Here is a 26,148-nt window from a genome sequence, read left to right on the forward strand (position 1 = left end):
ATCCTGATGAAGTGCTTAGAGCGGCTAGTCATGCAGCACATCAAGTCCTCCCTCCCCCTCTTTGGACCCCTTCCAGTTTACATATCGATCCAACCGGTCAACCGATGATGCCATCTCCACTGCCCCCCACTCTGCCCTCACACACCTGGACTCTAAGGACTCATATGGCATAATTCTGTTCATAAACTTCAGCTCAGCATTAAATACCATCATCCCCCAACAACTGATTCACAAACTGGACCAGCTGGGGCTGAGTACTTCGATGTGCAACTGGCTGCTGGACTTTCTGACAGGGAGGCTGCAGGCAGTACAGGTCAGCAGCAAGACATCCAGCACCAGCAACACATCCAGCACCATCACCCTGAACACAGGGGCTCCTCAAGGACGTGTTTTGATCCCCCTTCTCTTCACCCTGCTGACCTATAACTGTAAACCGATACACAGCTCCAACCTCTTCATCAAGTTTGCAGACGACACAAACATGGTGGGTCTCATCAGTAACGGGGACGAGACAGACTACAGGAGTGAGATGAGCCGCCTGACCAGTTGGTACACGAAAAAAAAATTCTCCCTGAACGTGGAGAAAGCAAGGAGATTGTTGAGGACTTCAAGAAAATACACTCCCAGCATGCTTCCCTAAATATCAACGGTGCTGCGGAGGAGAGGGTGCGCAGCACCAAGTTCCTGGGAGTGCACGTCACTGAGGACCTTTCCTGTACCAGCAACACCTCATCACTGGCCAAGAAAGCTCACCAGCATCTCTACTTCCTGCGTAAGCTAAGAAGAGTCAGAGCCCCGACCCCCATTATGTGCTCGTTCTACAGAAGGACCATAGAGCGCATCCTTACTGCATCACTGTGTGATACAGAGGCTACACCGCATTCTGCCGCAAGACTCTCCATCGCATAAGGAGGTCAGCTGAGAAGATCATCGGAACCTCTCTTCCCTCCCTGCAGGACATTTACAGCACCCGCCTCACCCGCGATGCCCTCCTCATAGCGGCGGATGTCACCCATCCATCTCGCAGCCTCTTCAGTCTGCTGCCATCAGGCAGGGGACTGCGGAGTCTGCGGGCTAGGACCAGCCGACTTAAAGACAGTTTTATTCATCAGGCTGTCAGGAACCTGAACTCTCTGCCCGCTCTGCCCCCTCTACCTCTCTTGTCCTCTGCCCACCTGAACTCTGAACTCTGTACCGCCACACACATGTGCATCCACACACACGCACACCTCCCCCCACACTGCCTTATAATTTGTAAGTGTCTTCGTGTGCCTTGGTTCTCAGACTTTGACTATGTTGCACATGTTTCTTAATCTTTGATATTTGCACATTTCATTTTTACTTTTTATATTGTATGTACCATAGTTTTACTTAGCTTCTTTATACAGATGTTTATTATTTATACCATCTTTTGTAGCACCATGGGCCCATGAGTACCACAATTTCAATCCTCTGTATGTGCTACGCATATTGTAGAATTGACAATAAAGGTGCCTTGTGCTATATTTCACTTTAACAATGAAAAGGACACTTCTCATCAATTTTATCCTCGTTCCATTCAAGTGCTTGTACAGTATTTGTGCATATACTGTATGTGCATGAATGTGTGTGTGTCCCACTACAGTTGTGTGCAGTACAACCTCACTCAACAAGTGTCGAGTTTTTCCAAGGCTTCATTTTTCTTTCAAATCTCAAGAATAATCAAATTGATATATTTCTGGGATTTTACATGTGTAAATTGATCGATTAGCCCACACCACCGCTGGCGTGGCTGCTTGTGACATACCTCTGATCGGTATATGTCTCATATATTTGTCGGTTCCAATGCTACTAGTTTCATCTTTGCTGTGATATATTTATTTCTTACTACTGCATATATTTTAACAATGTATGCAGTGTTTCTCCATTCTCGGCGCTTAAATGTTTTTTTTTTGTTTTGTTTGTTTTTTAATGTTTTGTGCCACTCTTAATTTCAGAATGAATTCAAACTAATTAACATGATTATTATATGTTGTGGCGGCACGGTAGATGACTGGTTAGTACATCTGCCTCACAGTTATGAGGACCGGGGTTCAAATCCGGCCTCACCTATGTGGAGTCTGCATGTTCTCACCGTTCCTGCGTGGGTTTTCTCCGGGCACTCCGGTTTCCTCCCACATCCCAAAAACATGCATGGTGGGTTAATTGAAGAGTCTAAATTGCCCGTAGGTGTGAATGTCAGTGTGAATGGTTGTTTGTTTGTATGTGCCCTGCGATTGGCTGGCGACCAGTTCATGGTGTACACCGCCTCTCGCCCGAAGATAGCTGGGATAGGCTCCAGCACGCCCGCGAGCCCAGTGAGGATTAACGATAAAAAAAAATAATAATAATGGATGGGTGGATTATATGTTGTTAATTTCTGTGTTTTACAAGCTTTCATAATATCAGATGTTTGAAAATAGGATAAAGATTCAGAATGTTATGAAAGTTTTGGAGCCATTTCGTGTGAGTTTAAAGCTCCGGCTGTAATAGCAATGGCTGAGGTGAATCACACGGACGCCCTTTTATAGGAGAATGGGGCCAGGCGTGATCTCGTCATTTGGAATGAATTCTTCACGTGTCATGAATCTGATGGTGATTTTGCATATACGCTGAGCTTTCTACGCATTTTGTTTTAGTGAATGAGCCCCAGTGACAGTGAAGCATAAGTCGCCAGATAATTAAATGTCCAATTTCAACACTGAACACAAAAGTTCAGTTCAACATAATCCTTGTCAGCGGGCATTTCTTTTTACACACAAAATGGAACAGAAGTGAAATGTTTGCACAGCATTTTTCAAATATTTTAAAAAGTCAAAACCCTCTGATTTCAACCTCTGAAATATGAATAGCGGTCCTTTTTGATTTTCTTAGTCCTTCATGAAAGCTGGCAAATTGATTTTGTGTTTTAAGCAAAACAAGATATTAACGGATATCAGCTTTACATTATTTTCACGTTACAATGTACAGTGGTTTTACATTGCATGATTAGCAGACTGGTTTGTTCAGCACTTTTTTCCAACTCTGCAATGACCAGCGGACGGCATACCCACTGTGAAACAATCACTAAATAACGTTTTGAATGATCTGATTCACTGCTCCCTCACTTCATTCTCTCTCACATCAACATAGTTGTAGTTTTCCCGCGTTTCACTCACTGAATGGACTCTGTCTGAGAGTGAAGTTACAGAGCAACGAGTCGAGAATTGACAAGCAGCAATCGGTAGCAGAGGCTAATGTTAGCTGCTCCTCACAACACGCACCACTTTACTGTTCATTAGTTCTCCCAGAAATGGGGAATGAAACATTCTGCATTTTTGCATTCTTTCATATATTCTACTGGGTGAAATAAACCTCATAAAATAACTCTCTCACAATGGTTCCAAGGTTTTGTTGAAAACTCATAAATGTCCTCATATAACTTACAATACAAATTCCAGGGCTTGGTGGGTGTTGGTGAGGGTTTGCATATGACTTTCCACTTCAAGTTTTTGGCTCGCACTTCCCTTTTGATAGTCAACAAAATCAAAGACTGTCCTGAAAGATGTGGCGAACTGAACTGCTGCAAACTGAAAAGCACACGAGTGTTGAAATGTTACATATACAGTGAACCCTGTAAAATCAAACAACCCAAACATCGTACAATTTGGAGTTCAATGAAAATATGCCTCAAAGGTCAAAGAGAACAAGAGCTCAAAGCAGTGACATGTGTAACCCATTTTTAGGGGTGCTGAAGTACCCCCCCCAAAGTCAATAAAAGCACCCCCAAAATTTGAGAGATCTTTATAGACTTTTTATTTATTTATTTCTTTTTTAAAAAAAATCGTTTAACACGCTAGAAAGGTTTAAGAATCAGATATTACTTGGTAGAAATGTAATATTTTCACAACAACAATACAGTTTGCCCCCTGCCTCCAGGGGTGCCTCCAGAACTTTTTTCGGGGCGTGGCGACCCCTGGCCAACCCCTGATGGCACCCCTGCCTGCCTCAAAAATGGTTTGATCCAACCCATCCCTCCCACCTCTCCTTGATGGTATTCTGAGAGTAGCGAACGCGCTACGTAGAGCATACCTTCCAGTGAGTGGTGACGTTCATGTTATGCCTTAGTTCAAACAGGATACGTGGGAAATTTCTAAACTTCTACCACTCAATACCAACATATTGTTATCATTACTGGACTTCATTTTTTTTCTGCATTTAACTGTAGGTCACTGTTCATGTTGTTGTTCCTGGCGTTTTTTTTTCTAGCTCCGAAAAGTTACAGGTCGTCACTGTCCTTTTTGAGTCGGAATGTGAGAAACAAGTTTTTGCCATGTGCACGGGTTAATATTTAAAGCCAAGGTGCTACTCACTCACTAACTCACTCGATGCCGATTATCACTGAAGCTACTCTTGTTTGTGGGGAAAAAAGACCCAGGTTAAGAGTGTTAGATCAAATGGTCTATCGATGAAGAATGATGTTGTAAGGTGGTAGATGAATTCACTTTATTCTAAATTTGTTTTGAAATCAGGACACCTTTAATATGGACCAATGTCACAGAACAGATTGTGTTTTGACTTTGAAGGTTCCACTGTAAACATCACAACTCCGTCGGCGTGCCACTGACCTTGATCGATGTGTTTTGGAGGCTGTTCATTATATCCAGTATGAAATATTTATTTTTTTGAAAGTCATCATCACTCATACTCCTTGACCCGTCAAAGAGGAAGACGAGGTCTACAGTCTTTTTTCTGCATTCTACAGGGAGAATATATTAGTTGACGGGAAGAAACAAAGACACTGCATGTAACATTGTACTGGAAGAAACACTTTCTTGGACGAAATGACTTCAGCTTTCAGTTGAAATGGTTAGCGATTTCGCATTTAAGATGTTTTACCTTGAAAATTGGGTTTGAAAGAGGAAATCTCCTGAAGATCCTCTGTTATCTTGTAGCACACGCTGTTCAGGTAGGAGTTCTCATAACATTCGTGAGCTACATAAGGGCTACAAACCTTCATGAGAACATGGGTGACAAAGGTTAGATCTAAAATAGGATTATCTCTCTGAATTTTGTGGTTCGCTTATATTTAGTGCAAGAGAAAACATTTGGCACGCACTTGTGATCCATGGAAAGAAACATGAGGCAAAAAGTGATGTGTGTTTGCTTGTTTATTTGCAGGGAACGAGATGAGATGGAGGATATTCAGTAAGCATATGTGTGCTTAGTAGGCTGAAGTAAAATTTAATTCAATAAATTATTGACATAACAGGCGTTCTGACATAGGATGAAAAAAATATATAAGAGAACAGTAACAAACATAAGGAGAAAGATACAGGAAGAAAAACAAACTATTATTTGGAATGACAAAACATCCATCCATGAGCATTTATTTCATTAGAACGAATATAGAGATACACAAACTAAATGTCATAGAAAAAGTGAAAATTGCATGGAATTAATATGGCAAAAATCATTTTGGGTATCCTTACGGTGAATTGGGAGTGTATCGGGTCTTCGGCTATGGACAGTCCGACATGTTTGACTTGTATTGCTTTATCTTCAAATGAGAGAGCTGTGAAAATAGCATTTCAGTTGTACCATTATTACCTGCACCAAGTGCACAAGAGTGAAGGTGAGAGGCAACTTTTTTTTTTTTTTTTTTAAATGATGATTTTAGTCTCGGCGGTGGTCTGCTAATCTGTGTTTATTTACATCTTCATATTCAAGCCATCATAGTTCGCTATTACAGTATATTGTTTGTTCTCGCTCATGACTCCAGTGCTTTGTATTCATAGCATACCTTGTGGTTTGAAGCATTTTGTAGTTTGGCTGCGGTCTGGTTTGCATACTGCCCCAGATCCATTATTCTGAAGAGGTGCAGTGACAAGTATCCTGAAGATGAGAGCAACCTCAATTAGTAAGATATGATGTCGGTGAAATGTTCGCTCTCCAAGATCGATGTCTTTTAAATAACAAGTATAAGCCAATTTAACCACCAGAACACAGGACATTCAATAAAAACCAGAAGAAGAAACCCAAGCATACCCCTTGTTGACGCCAGACACGAATTGAAGCACTTTGTATCCAAAGAAAGCTTTTTGATCCCCATTATAGACTTCGGGTTTCGTGGTGTCAATGTTGAATGCCAAAGACACTGGGAGAGCTACAGTTTGTGAAAAATAATCATCATTAGGAATCTGGCTGAGTGGATTAAATATTTAACAAATTTAAACCAAGCATTTCATGCGATCTCAGTTTATTGAAGAACATCAAAGGTGTTTTCACACACAGTATAAACTTGTGGTGAGACGTTTACATGCACTCGCGGGCATGAATGTCATACGAATTTGGAGATTTTAATGACTGCTTTGAACCAAAAATGTCCTGGATGCACAAGGTTGAATGTATTTATCGTAGAATTTTCTCTTTTTTCACACAAGCTCAATTAAATACATACAGTACATTCACCTTCAACAAATTGCTTTGTGATCTTGATTGACCAAAGCGCCGACCTCAACTCTATTGAACATTTGTGGACTACAGTACTGAAAAGGCAGGTCTGAGTCAGTTGCTGGGTCTATGAAAATGTGTCAATGTGCTTTACATGATTAAAAGCATTTATTTTTTTTTTTAAAACAAAGAAAAAACATCTTATAAACATTTAAAACAAAGAGAGAAAAAAAATGATTACAAGTACAATTAAAACAGCATACAGTGAACGAATGATCATTTAAAAGTGGAAATCCTCTAAAATGCATGAGACAAAAGAAGATTTTTTTAACCTGGACTTAAAAACACGCACACTTGGGGCTGATGTCACTTCTGTTGGCAACTTATTCCGTTTGTGTGCAGCATCATAGCTAAATGTTGCTTCACCATGTTTGCTTTGGACTCTGTGCTCCACTATTTGACCTGAGTCTGTCGATCTCAGAGCTCTACTGGCTTTATATCCCATTAGCATTTAATTCATGTATTCAGGACCTAAACTATTTAGTGATTTATAGACCAGTAGCAGAACTTTAAAATCTATTCGAAAGCTGACTGGAAGCCAGTGTAAAGACTTTAGAATTGGAGTAATATGCTCTGACCTCTTTGTTCTGGTCAGAACCCGAGCTGCAGTATTCTGAATGAGCTGCAGCTGTTTAATGCTCTTTTTGGGGAGTCCAGTCAGAAGACCATTACAATAGTCAAGTCTACTTGAGATAAAAGCATGGATGAGCTTCTCCTGGTCTGCTTGACACATGCAAGCCTTCACTCTGGATATGTTCTTCAGATGGTAGAAGGCAGTTTTAGTAATTGATTTGATATGACTGTTGAAAGTCAGTACACCAAGGTTTCGGACTTGGTCTTTAGTTTTTAAAGAGAGTGCCTCCAGGTATTTACTAACAGCAATCATCTTTCCTTTTTGCCAAAATAATTATCTCAGTTTGGTTGTGGTTTAATTGAAGACATTTTTGGCTCATCCAGTTATTTATCTGTTTTAGACAGTGACACAACATCTCAATTGAACTGTCGTCATCTGGAGACACTGCTAGATATAACTATGTGTCATCTGCTATGGTAGTCAAAATTAAAGAATTTGACCCAAGGGTAGCATGTACAGGCTGAACAGGAGGTGTCCAAGAACTGAGCCTTAAGGGACCCCATAGGTCATTGCCATTCAATGAGATTGAACACTTCCAATGTTTACAAAATAACTCTTCCTCCAGGTCGGACCTGAACCATTTAAGGACTGTTCCATTTAGTCCTACCCACGTTTCCAACCTGTTCAGCAGTATATTATGATCTACCGTATCAAAAGCCGCGCTGAGCTCTAAACTAACGTATCTTTTTTTCTTACTTAGTTCACAAGTTTAGCAAAACTAAAGAAATACGTTGTAACGTGTTTTTTACCCTTCTAAATACGAGCACTAATCAAGTTTTAACAAAAGGGAAACTATTACAGTATGTATACAGCGAATTTTTTCTTTCTTCGCACTAAGTTATCAAAATGGACATTGTATATAATAGACAGAAAACATAAATTTGTACTTTTTTTACGAGTGGGGGCCGAATGCCGATACCGGGTATCGATATCGTGCCGATACCAGCCTTATTTCAAGGTCTCGGGTACTCATGAAGAATGCCTATACAAGCCACTGATACCATCCATCTATCCATTTACTTGTGTTTACCCTCCGAGGTCGGTTCGTGGGGGCAGCAGTTTCCCAGCCACTTCGTCTAGCTCTTCAAGGGGATCCCGAGGTGTTTCCGGACCATCATGCCATGGCTCGTCCCTGGGGCTTCCTCCCGGTGGGACGTGCCCGGAATGCCTCACCGGGGAGGCGTGCGGGGAGGCTTCCTGACTAGATGCCCGAGCCACCTCATCTGGCTCCTCTCTATGTGGGGGAGCAGCGGTTTGGCGGCTGTAAGCCCTGCTTCTTACCCTATCTCTAAGCGAAAGCCCAGACACCTGCCGCTTGTATCCGTGATCTTGTTCTTTCAGTCACAACGCCACTGATACTTAGGGGGGAAAAAACTGACATCCACTAAGTTCTCCCCGCCAGTAGTTGGCGCTACACTGTGGCGGTTTGATACATCGGTGAATCATCATGTGCATCAGACAGATGATTGTAAAGCTCTCTGAAATAAAATTCAACTCAAATTCAAAGAAAGAAAGCTCTTATCGGTCATTGGGTTAATAGAAACGTTATGTATTAGTTGGGCTTTACACGATCAGGATTTTTGGGACCGATCAGCGAGTTTAAAAAAAACGATAAGCGACCACCGATCCGATCACAAGATGGAGCAATGTGTCTATTTAAATGACTTGTTCCCTTTACTGTATACACTTGTGTACTGTTTTTCTGCGTATCTTCAAAAATATCTTGTCGGGTCATGTATTCTAATCAGTCAGGTCAAACCAACATTACAACATGACAGAAATAATGGGTGCTAACTTACTGTAATTAAATTACTTCACACACACCGAAACTTTAGGGCATGATTCGACAGAACGTCGGTACACCCGTTAGTGCCAGCACTAGCTTGCTAGGGTGCATTACGTTTTGTTGCCTGCTTGCGAGCCGTATCGTATTAAAAGTACGTGAACATACCTCAAGCAAGCCTTGAATTAAAGTCCTCTCCCGAGCACCGGTGACCACCAGCACGTCCCCCCCCCCCCCCCCCCCATTTTGTTCTAATAATACAAACGACGCGATTGATTGTTGTTGTCGTGGTAACAAGTGTATCGCATTTGAGTTGACAAGATGAACCCCAGTGATTGTAAAAGATGGGATGAGGTGGTATCGGAATACAAGATTTTATTGTAGTCTGACATGGTGCAAATGTGGAAGACCAAATTTGTCTTGTAGTCTGATCCAGGCATTATGCGTTGTCTGTCCCGCACCGCCCATATTTTTAAAATAACTTTATTGGCTGTCAGATATTTACAGTACTATGTCAAAAGTCATGCGACAAGGCTAAAAATAAACCAGGTTTTGGATTCAAATATACTGTACACGATGGCGACGCGGAGTAAATGTCTTTTGTGGAGATCGCCGAATTGTGACATTAAAGCTGATCTACCGATCAGCATAAAATCCTAATTATCAGCCGATACCAATCAGGCCGATCAGATCGGTGTAAAGTCTAGAATTAGTACAAGTGATGTCAGTACTCTGTATCAGTGAGTACTCAAGAGCGAATACTTGTACTGATATCGGGTCCGAAAGAAAATTGGTATCAAACATCCGTACTTTTTACTTTTTGTTTGTACTCTTTTTTTTTTTTTTTTACATACTTAAATTCAAGTTATTTCGATACAAGAGTTGAATCAGTACATTTACTTTTCCCAGTCTTTTTTTCCAAGGTTATCTGTAAGGTTATCCAAGGTTATCAAATAACATTGAGTTACAGTTATTATTTACTGATACAAAAAAAGGTATGGGTTGCCCAGCTGACAGTCTCGGACAGGATTTAGTACTAATGTTAAAAATAGTCAGCATACACAAGAAAACACATTTCATCTCCACATCTGTATCTTTCGATTTATACTTAAAAGATAAAGTCATTAATGACTCAAAGGGGAGATAACTTACCAACAGCCCACATGAACAGGAAGAGGCCAAGCTGAACACACATCTTTCTCATTGCACTTCTCAATACAGAGGCGAGGTGCTGTTTGAAGCATGCGTCTATGCAATGCTTCCGGCCGAAGGCGTTTCCTTAACAGGTGGTTGTGACACTTTGTGTAGAAGTCACTGAGAGACTTTCGCTCTGAGAAAAGATATATATATATATATATATATATATATAATTTTTTGCATCATGTTTCCCCTTTTTTGCGATTCCTTCATCCACACATTCAGTGACCGGCCATATCTGTATGACCGCTATCGAATAACACAGTAGCTGGATCCAAAATTCTGCTGTTACAAAGATAAGAATGTTCAGTCTATAATTTAATTGTTGTGGTTAAGTGCGCAGTGGTGTACAACTGCACTGCATAACACTGAGAGGTGTTATGCAGTGCAGTTAACACTGATATTTTGGTTACCTCACTTAGCTCCATGAGAGAAGACACATTTTTGCAGTGCAGAGCCACCACAGCCAACTATGACCACAAAAATGATCGTCAACTGAAAGTGAAGGTTATTATCTTTAGCATGTCTTTTATCCCTTCTCTTTTATTGAGCATGAACTCGATACAGCGTATCGAACCTAGTGAGGATAAACGGTACAGACAATGGATGGAATGGAAGGATGTTCAGTTACATAAAAAAAGTATGTCTGAGGAGATAAACCACCGTAAATTGCTTTTGTTCACGGTGTGGAAAATTTATTTTACAAAATCAATGGGGAACCATGCTAGACCGCCACAAATATGTGTTCATCAAAATGTTGGTTAAGGTAGCTATTAAGCCACCTAATAATTGTACATTTTTTGGTCTCTTTGGTAAGACTTTTCTCCCACACAGAAGTCACAGACTTCTGTGTGGGAGAATCAGGTCTTGTGAAATGTTCTTCCTCTTTTGCGATGACAGATTTGAGAAATACAGGAATTTGTCATGCATTGTGTGTGTGTGGGGCCTGGCACAAACAAAATGAGTTCCCAGTTTCTGTTTTTCCCCCTTTATCCAATGACTAATCAATTGCCTTTCACAAATTCACAACATTTTAAACACAATTGAAAATTATATAAAAAAAAATAAAAAAAAAATAAAAAGTGAAAAATGAATACTTTATTTCAGTCATTCTTGCAATTATTCACAAGAAAAAAAATTGTGTAAATGTATTAAAAAAAAAGAGGAAAAAAATACATCATACAAAATATCCAACCTGATCACACAACTCAACAAAAATCATTGACCAAAAATAGGAATAAACTGAAGTACAATGCTTAGTTTTGCCTAACCTTTATCCATCCAAACATTTTCCATACTGCTTACTGTATACTCACTAGGGTCGCAGGCATGCTGGCGGCTAGCTCAGCTAACTTGGGGCGAGAGGCGGGGTACTCCCTGAACTGGTTGCCCTTCGATTGCCAGCCAATCGAATATATATATATATATATATATATATATATATGGAATAAAATCTGGAAGGCAATTGCTATTAACATGAACAATTATTTCCAATGTTTTCATGTTCATCGTAACAAATTTGAAAGGATAAGACTTCATGAAAAATTGGTTAATCGTGTCAAGGTAACCTGCTTTGTTAATTATTCTAATAGCCCTTTTATGTATATACAAACATTTATACAGTGCTTTTAAAAAGTATTGGCCCCCTTCTCAAATTCTTAATTGCAGTTTGACATTCCGCAAAAATCATTGCTCTTTATTATTTTAGACTTGACAAATAGCTGATTCAAGACAGCCTACCTTATGGACGATTCTCATGGCTCTTTTTGCAGAATGAAGAGTGGATGTGATAAACTCATATGTATTGCCCCCAAACCTCTGTGCAGTAATTTAGGTAAGGTCAAATATATGTAGTAATATATATATATATATATATATATATATATATATATATATAAATGTGGAGGATGTGCCCCTTTTATTCTCACCTGTAAACTATTTCTATTGCAAGTAAATGGTTCAAATTCCTTTTTTGTGAATGTACAATATGTTTCCAGTGCCAATCCTTCATGGAGGTCTGACTAAGAAACGGGCTTTTGAACCTTTAGTGAAAAGTCCACAACTGGGCACCCTTGTGTAATACACCCCATGGAGATTATGTCCACACATGGAGAGAAATACTCGGCTAGGTTTTCTGGTGTCACTCCTCCACTGGCTTCTATCAGCAGAGCTTGGAATTCTTGCTTCAGTGCGCCAGCTGCAAGATGGAGCGCCTGTAGTAGATGACATGAGTTGGTGTTGATTTTTCCAGGGGAAAAACTGCAACCAATCCAATGAAGTTCCGTGATGACTTTTTGTCTACCTGTGGCTGAAAATTGTCAAGCATAACTATATCTGCTCCGGCTGCGGCTGCCTCCACGGCCTCTTCTGTGGAGCGACACTCCACTTCAATCTTACTGCTGAAACCACACACTGACCTGGCACCTTTCACAGCCTGGAGAAGAGAAAATCATTTTGGAGTCAATACACTTTCCTCAATGGTAAATGGACTCCATTTATATAGCGCTTTATCGACACTATCACAGTGCCCAAAGCACATACAGTAATTACTGTGTATCTACTTTTTGTGCTATTTTTGTTTGTTGCTGTGCCGTGAGATTTTCCAATTGTAAAATATGTGGCTTCGCTCCATAAAGGTTGGAAATCACTGCTATATACACTATGATATATTACTAAATCCTAACTTTGTGACATACATCCGTCCATTTTCTGTACTATTTGTCCTCGTTAGGCTTGTGTTTGAGGCCGAGCCCATATACCAGCTGACTTTGGGCAACGGGCGGGGTACCTTGGCCTGGTCACTAGCCAATCACAGGGAACATATAGACCACCAACTTCTCCTCACGGGGGTCGCGGGCGTGCTGGAGCCTATCCCAGCTATCATCGGGCAGGAGGCGGGGTACACCCTGAACTGGTTGCCAGCCAATCGCAGGGCACATAGAAACAAACAACCATTCGCACTCACATTCACACCTACGGGCAATTTAGAGTTGTCAATCAACCTACCCTACCATGCATGTTTTTGGGATGTGGGAGGAAACCGGAGTGCCCGGAGAAAACCCACGCAGGCACGGGGAGAACATGCAAGCTCCACACAGGCGGGGCCGGGGATTGAACCCCGGTCCTCAGAACTGTGAGGCAGACGCTCTAACCAGTCGTTCACTGTGCCGCGATTTTATGAATCCTCAGGTTAAGATTAAAAATAGGTTGCCGTTTAGAATACAAAAACGTCAATAAGAGGAAACCAAAATGTAGATTGGTTTTGATTGAAAAAGTGTATCTCCATATCAGAGGGAGAGTATGAGGAGCATTTCAGCGGGGCCACTGATGCAGCATGCTCACCTCTGTGATGCTTCCTGAAGCCCAGACATGGTTGTCCTTCAGCATCACCATTCCACTCAAGTCCTGCCTGTGCATGGACACAGCACCCACCAGCATAGCGTACTTCTCCACCAGTCGGAAACCCGGGGTCGTTTTACGTGTTCCTGCCACTTGGCCGTGCCATCCTCTCGCTGTTGCCATTTTTCGGAGTTGAGAACATCGAGTGGCGATCCCCGAGGCCCGTGCAATACAGTTTAGAGCTGGCCTTTCACCCAGGAGGAGGCATCTGGCCGGGCCTCGTACCACAGCAGTAAGTGTGACAGTATCTGGGCCTACGGTTCACATTTGGTAGGATACAGTTAGGTCCACAAGTATTTTTGCAATGATGCTAACAATGCTTCTTGCCATTCAATTTGATATCATTTCTTTGACCCGCGTGACTGCATATGTTTGTCAAGGGACATAAAGTATGTATGTATGCATCCATAACAGTCTAGGAAGCGCCTATTGGCTTTTCCACCTTTAGTCAAGATCAGCTTACATTTGTGCTTTGACACCTGAAACCAAATTTCCTGATTTAATAGTAACTGAATTGGAGTGAGTGCCAAGTGCAGAACAGTCTGATTTCATTTCCTCTCTGTAATGAGGGTGGAAAGTATGATGCAATTGTTGATCCTTGTGTTACATAGACGTGCTATTAAGAAGGCGGTTGGGAAGGGTTTTATATCCAAAAAAAAAAAACTATATGCAGGGCTTGACATTAACAGGTGAATTTCAGCAGTGGTGTGCTAGTCACATTAGCGGGCTGAATCCCATATTTATATGATCAGAGTCAGTGTTTTGCATGTCTCTCCTTTTCCTGACAGTTAGTGTATAACAATATTTCATTTTTGGTTATACATCACTTTGTGCCCTTGTTGCACGTTACACCCATTTGGAGCTCTGCGTGTATGCACTTTGCATTTTTTGATATAATCTGATAATATTCAATACTGACCTATTTCGTCTCCATCCTGGTAAATCCAATCCACAGTACAGCCAACCTCAGTGAACACCGCAGAAAAGAAGGGACTTCCTGCCAAGATGCTCTGTGGACTTTTACACAACAGCCTTGCTTCCACCTCCTGAAATCCCACACACACTCCCGCCGGATCAAAGTTTGGTGTGTCCTCAGCAAGCCACGCTTTTGCCAGCCGCTGTCACAGCGTGAGGTGGGATTGCGTGGGCGGGTATGTGTTTGGACGGAAGCATTCTGTAATCGTCCATGAAACAAATAAATGATAGAATGGCCCACTGACACTGAAGCAGAAAGTGAAAGCAGAAAGATCATTCAAATATCTTCCAAATTTGAGTACTGAATGTTATTTGTAGTTTCGTCATCTCAGGGTCCAATGCAACACAATAATCATTTGATGTACAAACTATGCAGACAATCCACAAATGACATCACACATTCAGTCGAACACAAATTTGGCTACTGTATACTCGACTTAAAATTTTGCCTTTTTCCCCTCAGAAAATGTGATTTTTTTTTTTTTTTTTTTAAATGAAATCAAAATATAGTGTACATAAACAAAACCTACACTAAGAGCCATTACCTTCACTTTAGATATAGGAAAGGTGTTTGAAAGGGTTGGGTGACCCTTTCTCTTCACCCCTCCTCTACCATTTTGGCTTTGGCCCCTATTTCACCAATTGGATTAAAATTCTATTGAACCCAGCTGTCGCATCTATAATCACAGCTGATTAGTGTACGTTTACATCTAGTCTACATCCTTCACAGTAATCAGAGGTATTAGACAAGGATGCCCACTATCATCACTCCGTTTTGCACTTTTCATTGAACCGCTCGCCTCGGCCATTAACAGCATATTTGGCATTCAAACGATTTCGCATCACCGCCATATCAGTTTATATGCAGATGGCATTTTATTATATCTAACAGCTCTCTCTACTGCCATTTCATCAGTCCATAAGGTCATCAACAGTTTTGGCAAGATTTCCGGCTATGCCATTAACTGGACTAAATCTGAGATTCTGCCTTTTAATCATGTTGACTGGGATGCTTAGGTTGGAGACTTATTCTGTCACACAGCTTCCAAACCTTTATTGAGTCAAGGCACTCATTTCACATAAGAAAAAAAAACAACTCACAGTACTAAACCAAACAAAAAGTATAAATACTGAAAAAATGATGATCTTGTCTCAATTTACTCACAAATTTACCTACTTTTTTTGTGAAATTTGGGCCTGTTTAATTGAACACAAAGCTGAAATACTGATATTCTGTTGTATAAATTGGGAAAAGGTGGATACATAGTTTTATTGTATCTTCTACCATCTAATGGAAGAGCATTTAATTATTTTGCCATTAACTATATGTTACTAGCGTAGATACAGTAGTTAAACAAAGACATATGTGTAGTTAAAGAAAAATGATGACTTTAATCGCATCTCAATGACTTTAAATGGTGTCCTGTGGACTTTATATGTTGTCATGGCAACTTGTAATCACGTCTCAGCTTTTTTGGGACAGTTTCGGTTGGCGTTCATGTGTGAGCTGTCCAAGACCCTCAACCTCAGCTCCCACTCTCCCCACCATTGCCCTGCTTAATGACTTCTCCTCTTTATCAGCCTCACAGCATCTTCAAAAGTTCATACAAAAAAAATATATAAATATTTTGCTGAATTGGAGAGACCAGAAAAATCCTCACAAAAACACTGGTACAACCAGCTAACTGAATATTAAATTAAATATCATACATTACCCCTCCTGTAGCCGTCACCTTATCGTGGTGGAGGGGTTTGTGTGTCCCAATGACGCTAGGAGTTCAGTTGTCTGGGGCTTCATGCTCCTGGTAGGGTCACCCATGACAAACAAGTCCAAGGTGAGGGACCTGACAAACCATGCTCAAAGACCCCTTATGATGAGTACAAATATTGGACCTCGATTTCCCTCGCCTGGACACGGGACACCGGGGCCCCCCTCTGGAGCGAGGCCTGGAGGTGGGACTCAAAGGCAACAGCCTGGTGGCTGGGCCTGCACCAATGGGTCCCGGCCGAGCAAAGCCCGAAAGGGTAACGTGGGTCCCACTTCCCATGTGCTCACCACCTGTGGGAGGGGCCATAGGGGTCAAATGCAATGTGAGCTGGGCGGTGGCTGATGGCAGAGACCTTGGCGATCCGATCCCCAGCTACAGAAGCTGGCTCTAGGAACGTGGAATGTCACCTCTCGGGCAGGAAAAGAGCCCAAGCTGGTGTTTGAGGTCGAGAAGTTCCGACTAGGTATAGTTGGGCTCGCCTCCACACACTGCTTGGGCTCTGGTACCAGTCCTCTTGAGAGGGGTTGGCCCTCTTCCACTCCAGAGTTGCTCACAGTGAGAGGCGCCGAGGAGGTGTGGATATACTTACGTGTGGGTGAGTTGGCTCAGATGGTGGGGGAAGATGCCGGTCCGACCTGGCAGGCCCAAACTTATTGTGAGGGTCTGATGGGAACGTCTGGCAGAATCTCCTGTCAGAAGGAGTTTCAACTCACACCTCCATCAGAAGTTTACCCATGTCCCGGATTGAGTCCAAGTGGACCATGTTCCGCGCCTCCATTACTGAGGCATCCGACCAAATCTGTGGCCATAAGGTGGTTGGTTGCCTATCGTGGCGGATATCCCCGAACCCGTTGGTGGACACCAGTGGTGAGGGATGCCGTCAACATGAAGAAGGAGTCCTATCGGGCCTTTTTGGCATGTGGGACTCCTGAGGCAGCTGATGGGTACCGGCTGGCCAAGCGGAATGCAGCTTTGGTGGTAGCTGAGGCACTCGGGCATGGGAGGAGTTTAGTGAGGCCATGGAGAGGCCATGGAGAAGGACTTCGGATGGCTTCGAGAAAATTCTGGTCAGGAGGGGGAAGCAGTGCACCATCAACACTGTGTATAGTCGGGATGGATCGCTGCTGATATTGACTTGGTACGTTGCGAGTCGGTGGGGAGAATACTTTGAAGACCTTGTCAATTCCACCGACACGCCTTCCCATGAGGAAGCAGAGTCCTGGGTCTCTGAGGCAGGCTCTCCTATCTCTGGGGTTGAGATCACTGAGGTGGTTAAAAAGCTCCTCGGTGGCAAGGCTCCAGGGGTTGACGAGATTCACTCGGAGTTCCTAAGGGCTCTGGATGTTGTGGGGCTGTCCTGGTTGACACGCCGATGCAACAGAGGCAGACTTGGGTGGTGTTCCCCCTTTTTAAGAAGGGGAACTGGAGTGTGTGTTCCAACTACAGGGGGATCACACTCCTCAGCCTCCGTGTTAAGTTCTATTCTGGGGTTCTGGACAGAAGGGTCTGTCAGGAAGGAGGAGCAGTGTGGTTTTCGTCCTGGCCGTGGAACAGTGCACCACCTCTACACCCTCGGCAAGGTCTTCGAGGGTGTATGGGAGTTCGCCCCCGAGGGTGCATGGGAGTTGCAGATGATGTGGTTCTGTTGGCTTCATCAAGCCGTGATCTCCAACTCTCACTTGAGCGATTCGCAGCCAAGTGTGAAGCGGCTGGGATGAAAATCAGCACCTCCAAATCTGAGACCAAAAAAGGGTGACGTGCCCTCTCTAGGTCGGGGATTAGATCCTGCCCCAAGTGGAGGAGTTGGGGTCTTGTTCACAAGTGAATGAACGGGAGATTGACAGGCGGATCGGTGCAGCGTCTGCAATGATGCGAGCTTTGGGTCGTGACTGGAAGATCCCGGATACAAGTGACTGAAATGAGTTTCCTCCGCAGGGTGTCCGGGCTCTCCCTTAGAGATAGGCTGAGAAGCTCTGTCATCCAGGAAGGGCTCAGAGTAGAGCCGCTGCTCCTCCGCATTAAGAGGAGCCAGTTGAGGTGGCTTGGGCATCTGATTAGGATGCCTTCTGAATGCCTCATTGGTGAGGTGTTCCAGGCATGTCCCACCGGGCGGAGACCCCGGGGACGACCCAGGACACCCTGGAGAGACTATGTCGCTCGGCTGGCCTGGGAAAGCCTCGAGATCCCCCCGGATGAAGTGGCTGTGGAGAGGGAAGTCTGGGTGTCCCTGCTAAAGCTACTGCCCCCACAACCTGACCTCAAATAAGCGGAAAAAAATGGATGGATGGATGGATCACACATTACACCGTACCCACTGGTCCCATTCATGAAATTTATGAAGAGTTGATTCCGACAAACATTACTCCACATTGTTTGTCCTATTTTTTTTGTTAAATCCCATTCTTTGTATTTTTCTCCCCAACAAATTTAACACCCCTTAATATGCCTGCTCATTACTCCTTATCACAACGCCATATACCATCCCCGGTCTTTGCTTTGTTTTGTCTAAATTGGTTGGTTTGATTGTTCTTTAATTGACCCTTGTTCCATACCGTTGTGTACTTGTCTAATTGTTCTGTAATAAGTTGCATAAATGTTCAATTAAAAAAGTATGGGCTCATGTTCCAGTTTTTTTTTTTCCAACACTATTATAAAAAAAAAAATAAGTGACTTGCTTTTGTGGGTTTACAAGTGTAAGAGAGTCGTTTGCATCTTACATGGCTTGTACTTGACTGTGTGTTCTTCTTAAAATATTTTATCATTATTATATATTTACATTTATACTGTGCATACAGATGTAGTTATAAACCTCAATGAGGAGAACATGTACCCATCTGCAGACGTTTTATCGGCTTTCCCTCTCTGTTACATTATTTCACATTTATTAGCAATACAAGGACAGAACTTACTGTGAAATGACTGTTATCATTCAACGGCTATGACAAACCATATTTTTTTGTCATAGGAGGCCTAAATTGTTAATTATGCTTGCCAGGCTAAAATCTAACTCTCTATGCAACACAAATAAACTCCATTGAGATGTTTACTTACTTTCTTGTGTGATCCAGCTTTTCTTGTCGTTGACTGACTGCATTAACCAGAGAAAAACGCAACGTGGAATTTGACCCTTTGGGCATGTTGGAATGTTTATGAGCAACAAAGAGCAAGTGTTAGCACCGTGAACATATTGATTCTGATCCTTTAGAGGCATGATAATGAATGAACTATTCCGGGCAATGAAGAGAAGAGAGAGAGTCCGCTCTGCTCAACTATTGCCAGTTGTTAATAAGAATAAAACCCATGACAGACATTCTTCCTTATAGATAGTTTGCACGTGACGTCACACACCACTGGCCACGACCCGGCTGCCAAGCTGCAGGTCTACGCCTTGTTTTATCTGTTGAGTGTTGGAATAGATCAATTTGATAGCCAACGTGCACAAATTGTGAATTACTGTGCAGTGTTTAGTGACAACAATACAGGTGAGAGGGACAAAGTTTGAGTTGACCGCCACCAATTTTGGAATCAGTGCGAGAAGACAGAACATTGGTCAAGGGGGAGACGGAGATTGTGGCTTTCATGACTCAGCGCAGCTGTTGTCACTCGGGTCAGATAGCCAGTTCATTAATCTGTTTTTGTTCTGGACACTTCGTCGAAAGTAAGCTTTAATGCTTAGCAACATGAGAAAACGTTACATCTCCATTTTCAATTATTAGATTTGAGTTGAATAATTTTTAACAATAGACTAATGGTGTAGTGGTCTACTCGCCTGACTAGGTATAGGCAGCGTGGGTTCAGTTCCCACTTAGTAATGTTGTGATTGTGGGTGTGACTGGTCATCTGTCTCTATATGTTCATGAGGAAATGGATGGATGGACCCCTTAAGGTCCCATATTTTAATTTGTATAATTTTTTTATCTCCTTTTATCGGGTTTCCAAGATAATTTGGGTTGGAAATGCCCAAGATGCTCTTTTTCAAGCTATTTCAGTTGGTCCAAACCGCCTGGCAGATGAGAGGACTGGATTTCTCATTAATATTCAATGTTATCCTCCTTAATTTGAATATGGAAAACAGCGTAGCCAGACCATCACGAGACATGTTAGTTTTACCCTACTGATGATGTGTTGTCGCAATAGTAATCATGATAGCCGCAGAGATACAGCCTTACTCTGACCGGATACCGGTAGCTAGTTCTACCTGCAGATACTACGACATTGACAGTTCATGCTCGTTTTAGCTTTGTGTGCAACGGCCGCCATGTTTGAGCGGATGGGTTTGTAAACAAACTATTTTTGTGTGGTCGACTGATTTTCAATGCACCGAGATATCTGAGGCTAATAGTCAGTACTTGTCATTATTGTGTCTTTAACAACGGCAAACAATTTACGGCGGCTCTTATTGGTCAAGAAATCGTTCTTTGTGATACCGGCAGTAATTATGCAGCACAGTAAAAGGTGAAGGTTATTTCGAGAGATGATCCACAATATGTCAACTCGTTTGCCATTCAACTACACACAGATATGCAATTATGTTTGTACATGGATATTTACATACTTGCACACATAAATGCATTTATATTTCAGTCACTGATCGTTGTGAATGAATAAATGTCATTTCTGAGGGCCTCAACATGCACCAAAATAAACAAAACTTTGCACACACATCGAGCCTGGCGAAGTTGTCATACGCAATTACAAAAAATGGCTCTGTAGTGCCCCCCTACAGATGCGGTACATTTGGCCCACGAAATTTGGGGAGAACCCCTAGACATACAAAAAAAAAAAAAAAAAAAAAAAAAAAAAAAAGTGAAGTGAGATATAATTTTTTGAATGTACAATTTTGGACCGTTTTTGCATATTTACAGGCCTCATGCTTTCACTTGTCCGAGAGGTTTAATCCGATTGATCAACTCAAGACCTGGAACATTAACTGTTATTGAACGCTTTTTATTTCGCCACACTACAGGACAGGGGCGGCGCATGAAATTTTGCATATCAAATATCTTTTGCCACATAACAGAAACTCCTTAATAACTTACCTGTACATGCTCCCAAAAAAATCCCAAACCTCTCGTGTGATAAGAGTCACAGCTGAAAGACATCTGTATGACAATAGTTTGTTATATACTGTGTGTGTGGATATATATTATATATATATATATATATATATATATATATATATATAATAAAATATAATATATATATATATATATATATATAATATATATATTTTATATATATATATATATATATATTTTATATATATATATAATACAATATATTATTATATATATTACATATATATATATATATATATATATATATAGCGCCACCTAGTGGAAACAATAAACGTCATCAGCCAGAAGCACCTCAAATTTAGCCAGAAAAGCCATAGGATCATGCTTTGTACTAAAAATCGCAACGTTTCGGCAGAGGGCGTGGAGGTCATATTTTAACAAACTCCTCCCAGAGATTTGTGCTGATCGACTTCAAACACACGTTGAAGCACGTTGAAGGTCAAAAGTGATTCAAAGCTTTTGATTTTTGCCGGCGTTGGCGACCGGACAAAAGACAAACACAAACTGTTTCAACTTGACAGCAGATTTTTTTTGTTTTTTGTTTTGTTCTAAATGTCACACACTAATGCTCCAGTGACTCAGTGAGGACAGAGCAGCACACCAGTAGGCTGTAGAATAAATGTTCACATGGTTTTTCCATAGTGACATACCAGCATACTCTAGAAACACTCAAAACGTTCATTGTGAGCAATTCAACTTCAAGACACAATGGCACAACGTCTGACTATTTCAGTGTTTCCTGACAGGAAGGGACCTACCTACTACAGTACTGTACAGTACTTGTACTGTTGTAAACAAGCCTTTTGTGACGTCATCGCTGTTCAGTGTCGCGCGCAGCTCGTTCGCCCACACGGTACGAGCACGAGCACGAGCACGAGCACTAGCCGAGGCTTCGTCCAGGTTCCGCAGTCAGGAAGTGAAAGTATACGCATGGAGGGTGTGTCTTTCCCTTCCTGACTATGTTTAATTTTTAATAACACGGGCCTCCTTGGATACATTAATGGGCGACTCGGCGAGGACCAAGCGGCGGGAGCAGCTAAAGCGCTGGGCGGGTTCCTGCACCGACAAAACGTCGGCCTTGCCCCGGCGGAGATGGCGAGGCGACGCCGTAGAAAGAGGAACCGAGGAGCCGCAGGCCGAGCTGCGGCGGCCGCCAAGTGAGGAACCCGTTTCGAAGGGCGACGAAAGCAGCCCGCTCCTCAAGAGACGGTGAGGAAACCCCATTTGGGGAACGGTTGAACAGAACTTGCCAACGAGCTGCTTGCTAGCTTAGCCCCAAGGTCCGAAATGAAAAGTGTGCGTGGACTACAAATGAGATTCACATCGGTGCTTGCACAGTACCCCCATGCATTAAAGCCAATTAGCATCAACGTGGTAGGTGTGGAAATCCCCCAAGCTACCTGATATTTAATACTTGGTGAGACTTCGTTTGTGACAACTGTGCTTCCATACAACTCCCCCCCCCCCCCCTCCCGTGGGAGACTGTATGCGAACACCGCACATTGTCTTGAGACCGCCACCTCATATTATGCAGTCAGTCCACTTTTGATTGCAGTCTCAAGCAACAACCCCCCAAACAATTAAGGGAGCGAGCGGGATGTACAGTATTCAAACCTGTAAAAAATGGAATTAGCCTATTTTTAAGTCATTTTTTTTAAATAACTACATATATTCCTGTGTTATCATATATGATGAATGTGTGTTTGATATAAAATTGTGCATCTATTTACAGCTAATGTATGATACACACACACACACAGTGGTGTGAAAAAGTGTTTGCCCCCCCCCCCCCCTCCTGATTTTTTTTTATTTTTTTATTTTTTTATTTTTTTTTGCATGTTTGTCACACTTAAATGTTTCACATCTTCACTGCCTTTTTAAGGTCATGCCACAACATCTCAACAGTATTCAGGTCAGGACTTTGACTCGGCCACTCCATAGTCTTAATTTTGTCTTTTTTTCAGCCATTCAGAAGTGGACTTGCTGGTGTGTTTCTGATCATTGTCCTGCTGCAGAACCCAAGTTCGTTTCAGCTTGAAATCACGAAAAGATGGCAGAACATTCTCCTTCACAATTTCTTGGTAGACAGCAGAATTCCGGGTTCCATTTATCACAACCAGTCTTCCGGGTCCTGAAGCAGCCCCAGACCATCACAGTGGCACCACCTTATTATACTGTTGGTATGATTTTCTTTTTGTGAAATGCTGTGTTACTTTTACATCCGATGTAATGGGACACACACCTTCCAAAAAGATCAACTTTTGTCTCGTCAGACCACAGAGTATTTTCCCAAAAGTCTTGGGGACCATCAAGATTTCTTCTGGCAAAATTGAGATGAGCCTTATTGTTCTTCTTCTTGGAACTCTGTTATGCTGGCCATTTTTGGCCAGTTTGCAAGTCAGGCCTGCAGTTCTTTTGATATTGTTGTGGTGTCTTTTGTGAGGGGTAATTTTGGTCAGCTGGCCACTCCTGGGAGGGTTCGCCACTGTTCTGTTTTCGCCATTTGTGGACAATGGCTCTCACTGTGGTTCGCTGGAGTCCCAAAGCTTGAGAAACGGCTTCATAACGTTTTCCACACTGATAGATCTCACTTACATTCTTTCTCATTTGCTCCCGAATGGCAGGTCCAAATTAAGTGATTTCTTGATTGCGAACAGGTGTGCCAGTATCATGACTGGGTGTGGCTAGAGAAATTGAACTCTGGTATAATAAGTTGTGTTTGAACGGGAGTGGGGTAATCACACAGGGCCATGCAGGTGTGGATTTTTTTTCTCCCTTAATAATGACAAAAAAATTAAAAATAAAATACAATTTCTTGTTCATTATAATACCTGGCACCACTAAAGGCAATTTACCTAAAGAATAAAAAATCTCAATTGCTATGATTAAATATAGTTTTGGTTATTATTAATAAAACCATGGAAAATGGCTAGAGCTCTTATATTCAACTCTGCACGCTATTTTCGTTGTCATCATGTCTGTCCAAACAAAGGTACTTTTAGTTGCACCTGGCATTAAAAATGAACAAGAAACTGAAGAAACAAGGGAAGTAATATTTGATTCATGACTATATTCATTATTTCTATTTATACATTTATACATACTTGACTCATACTTAACACTGTGTGTTTCGAGCTTTCAACGTTTGTATTGAAGCTTTTAGTGTGCAGTATTCTTGTATTTGACTGCATTTGATTTCTCCCATTGTAAACAATACATTGTGCGCACACAGTGCAGTGCTGTTATTAATTTCGTATGGAGTCCCATGACCCTCAAAAAGTGGACCTTTTTGCTCCACCTTGATAATAAGTAGTTTTCCTTTTGCGTACAGGTGGATTTTTATTCTTCTCGATCTCCCCGATTTCCGGAGTGATCTCCAACGACGACTGTAGTCTTTATCTGTTGTTGGATCGCTCCAAGTTGGGCTTCCGTGCGGCGCGCACCTGTATTAAGTCATCTCATGCTATCAATGCTGTCAGCCTTTGTGTGCATCAAATGCAGTTTCCTGAACAGCACGGGAGAATCCATTGCACATAACACCGACTTCGCTCACATAGCCTCGTGAGCAGCGGACTCTGAGGTTACATCCCGGTGGCTAACGCGTACTAACTTGTTCGCAGGCGCTCGTCGGCAATTTGAAGGCATTTCATTCTTCTAGCTCCCACACAGTCGCACGGACAGAACTTGCCAGAAGACAGGCAATCATTGGCTGACTGTCGTCTTTTTGGGTACTGGCTTTTAAGACACCATATGAACCGAACTGAACTGAGTTTTTTTATTTATTTATTTTTTAAAAAAAAATAAACTATCGGTACTAAAACAAAAAACTGGTACGGCTGCTGTTTTTTATATCAAAATACCTCTGTACAGTATTGGTACTTGGTGCAACACTAGTTGGAAGTGACGTGAAATGTATATTTTCTGGTGAAATATCTGTCATATGAGTCATGCGTTTATGGAACGTGAGAATTGCAGTATGCCATAACATACTACTGTATTGAAGTGTGGGCAATATGGCCTTAAAATGAAGTATCACATTTTTTTTCACTAAATTCCAATTACTGATTTTAGTCCTGTTCGTGACACACATCGCCTACTAACTACCACTATACCAGGAAGACACACACACACACACACATACGCTGTTTGAGTGTGAGGTTCCGAAACTTGTCCGAATTCCAGTGTGTTGGCATTTCTCCCGCTAATAATTGATGTGACGAGATTCATACCTTAATCTTTATTTTCTACTCAAAAGCTGTGTTGATCTCAATCCAAAGCGATGCAACGTTGCCATCTACAGGGATCGTTTAAATTCACAGACAAGCTGGGCGAGAGCCTCATCCAAGCCTAGCCGTTGAAAAACAAACGATGCATATGTACGTCGGTGGCAGTAAATGGTTAGAATCCAGTTTATGAATATAATCCACAGCAATGAATGTTTTACATTCTTCCTCTTGAAAAAAAGTCATTTTATCAAAATATGTAAACATGATTCTTCATAAATCAAGCTGGTCCATATGTCTGCTGGTACCTCCTCTAGCGCTCTCACACTCTTTCTAATGTAGAGCTATTACAGGGTTAGAAAACATGGTAAAATATTTGCGGCTTCCAAGCACATACCTCGGGTTAGCAGTTTCCAACATGTCGATAAATCATTGCTTTTGCAATGTATAAATGGACACCCACCATGTCTTGGGCGATGTTCAGCACCAGTGACTCTGTGATTGCCTTCCACCGAACTCCTTCTCCCAAGCAAATCAATGTAAAAATTATTCCTCATGTTGTCTGATAGCAGAAATGCAA

General features: G+C 42.0%; 3 protein-coding genes across 8 annotated transcripts in view; 1 reads left to right on the top strand and 2 right to left on the bottom strand.

Moving 5' to 3' along the window:
• Window positions 1-10,204, bottom strand: part of zmp:0000001082 (integrin alpha-D) — a 27,447-nt gene extending 17,243 nt beyond the window's left edge. For 5 of the 6 annotated variants that reach the window (XM_061680757.1, XM_061680755.1, XM_061680754.1 and 2 more), the window contains exons 1-7: window positions 10,080-10,165; window positions 6,046-6,163; window positions 5,801-5,892; window positions 5,490-5,572; window positions 4,897-5,011; window positions 4,626-4,756; window positions 3,445-3,587 (exon numbers count right to left, since the gene is read on the bottom strand). In XM_061680757.1, coding sequence (XP_061536741.1) covers window positions 3,445-3,587; window positions 4,626-4,756; window positions 4,897-5,011; window positions 5,490-5,572; window positions 5,801-5,892; window positions 6,046-6,163; window positions 10,080-10,131 — 734 coding nt within the window. In that variant the 5' untranslated portion in view covers window positions 10,132-10,165. Of the gene's footprint in view, window positions 1-3,444; window positions 3,588-4,625; window positions 4,757-4,896; window positions 5,012-5,489; window positions 5,573-5,800; window positions 5,893-6,045; window positions 6,164-10,079 lie in introns of all 6 variants that reach the window. The other variant, XM_061680758.1, reaches the window with a different exon arrangement.
• Window positions 10,205-12,089: 1,885 nt separating this feature from the next.
• LOC133404657 (nicotinate-nucleotide pyrophosphorylase [carboxylating]-like) lies at window positions 12,090-14,696 on the bottom strand. The gene is given in 5 exon segments (XM_061680769.1): window positions 12,090-12,337; window positions 12,427-12,558; window positions 13,467-13,777; window positions 14,443-14,644; window positions 14,646-14,696. Coding segments are annotated over 5 exon segments (888 nt in total). The 3' UTR covers window positions 12,090-12,145.
• Window positions 14,697-22,206: 7,510 nt separating this feature from the next.
• The window catches only part of ppp1r12c (protein phosphatase 1, regulatory subunit 12C), a 31,647-nt gene continuing 27,705 nt past the window's right edge, over window positions 22,207-26,148 (top strand). Inside the window, exon 1 of the mRNA XM_061678642.1 lies at window positions 22,207-22,554. Within this exon, the coding sequence (XP_061534626.1) occupies window positions 22,346-22,554 (209 nt within the window). The 5' untranslated portion in view covers window positions 22,207-22,345. The remainder of the gene's footprint in view (window positions 22,555-26,148) is intronic.

The sequence above is a fragment of the Phycodurus eques genome, chromosome 6 (assembly GCF_024500275.1).
Source record: "Phycodurus eques isolate BA_2022a chromosome 6, UOR_Pequ_1.1, whole genome shotgun sequence".
Lineage (NCBI taxonomy): Eukaryota > Metazoa > Chordata > Actinopteri > Syngnathiformes > Syngnathidae > Phycodurus > Phycodurus eques.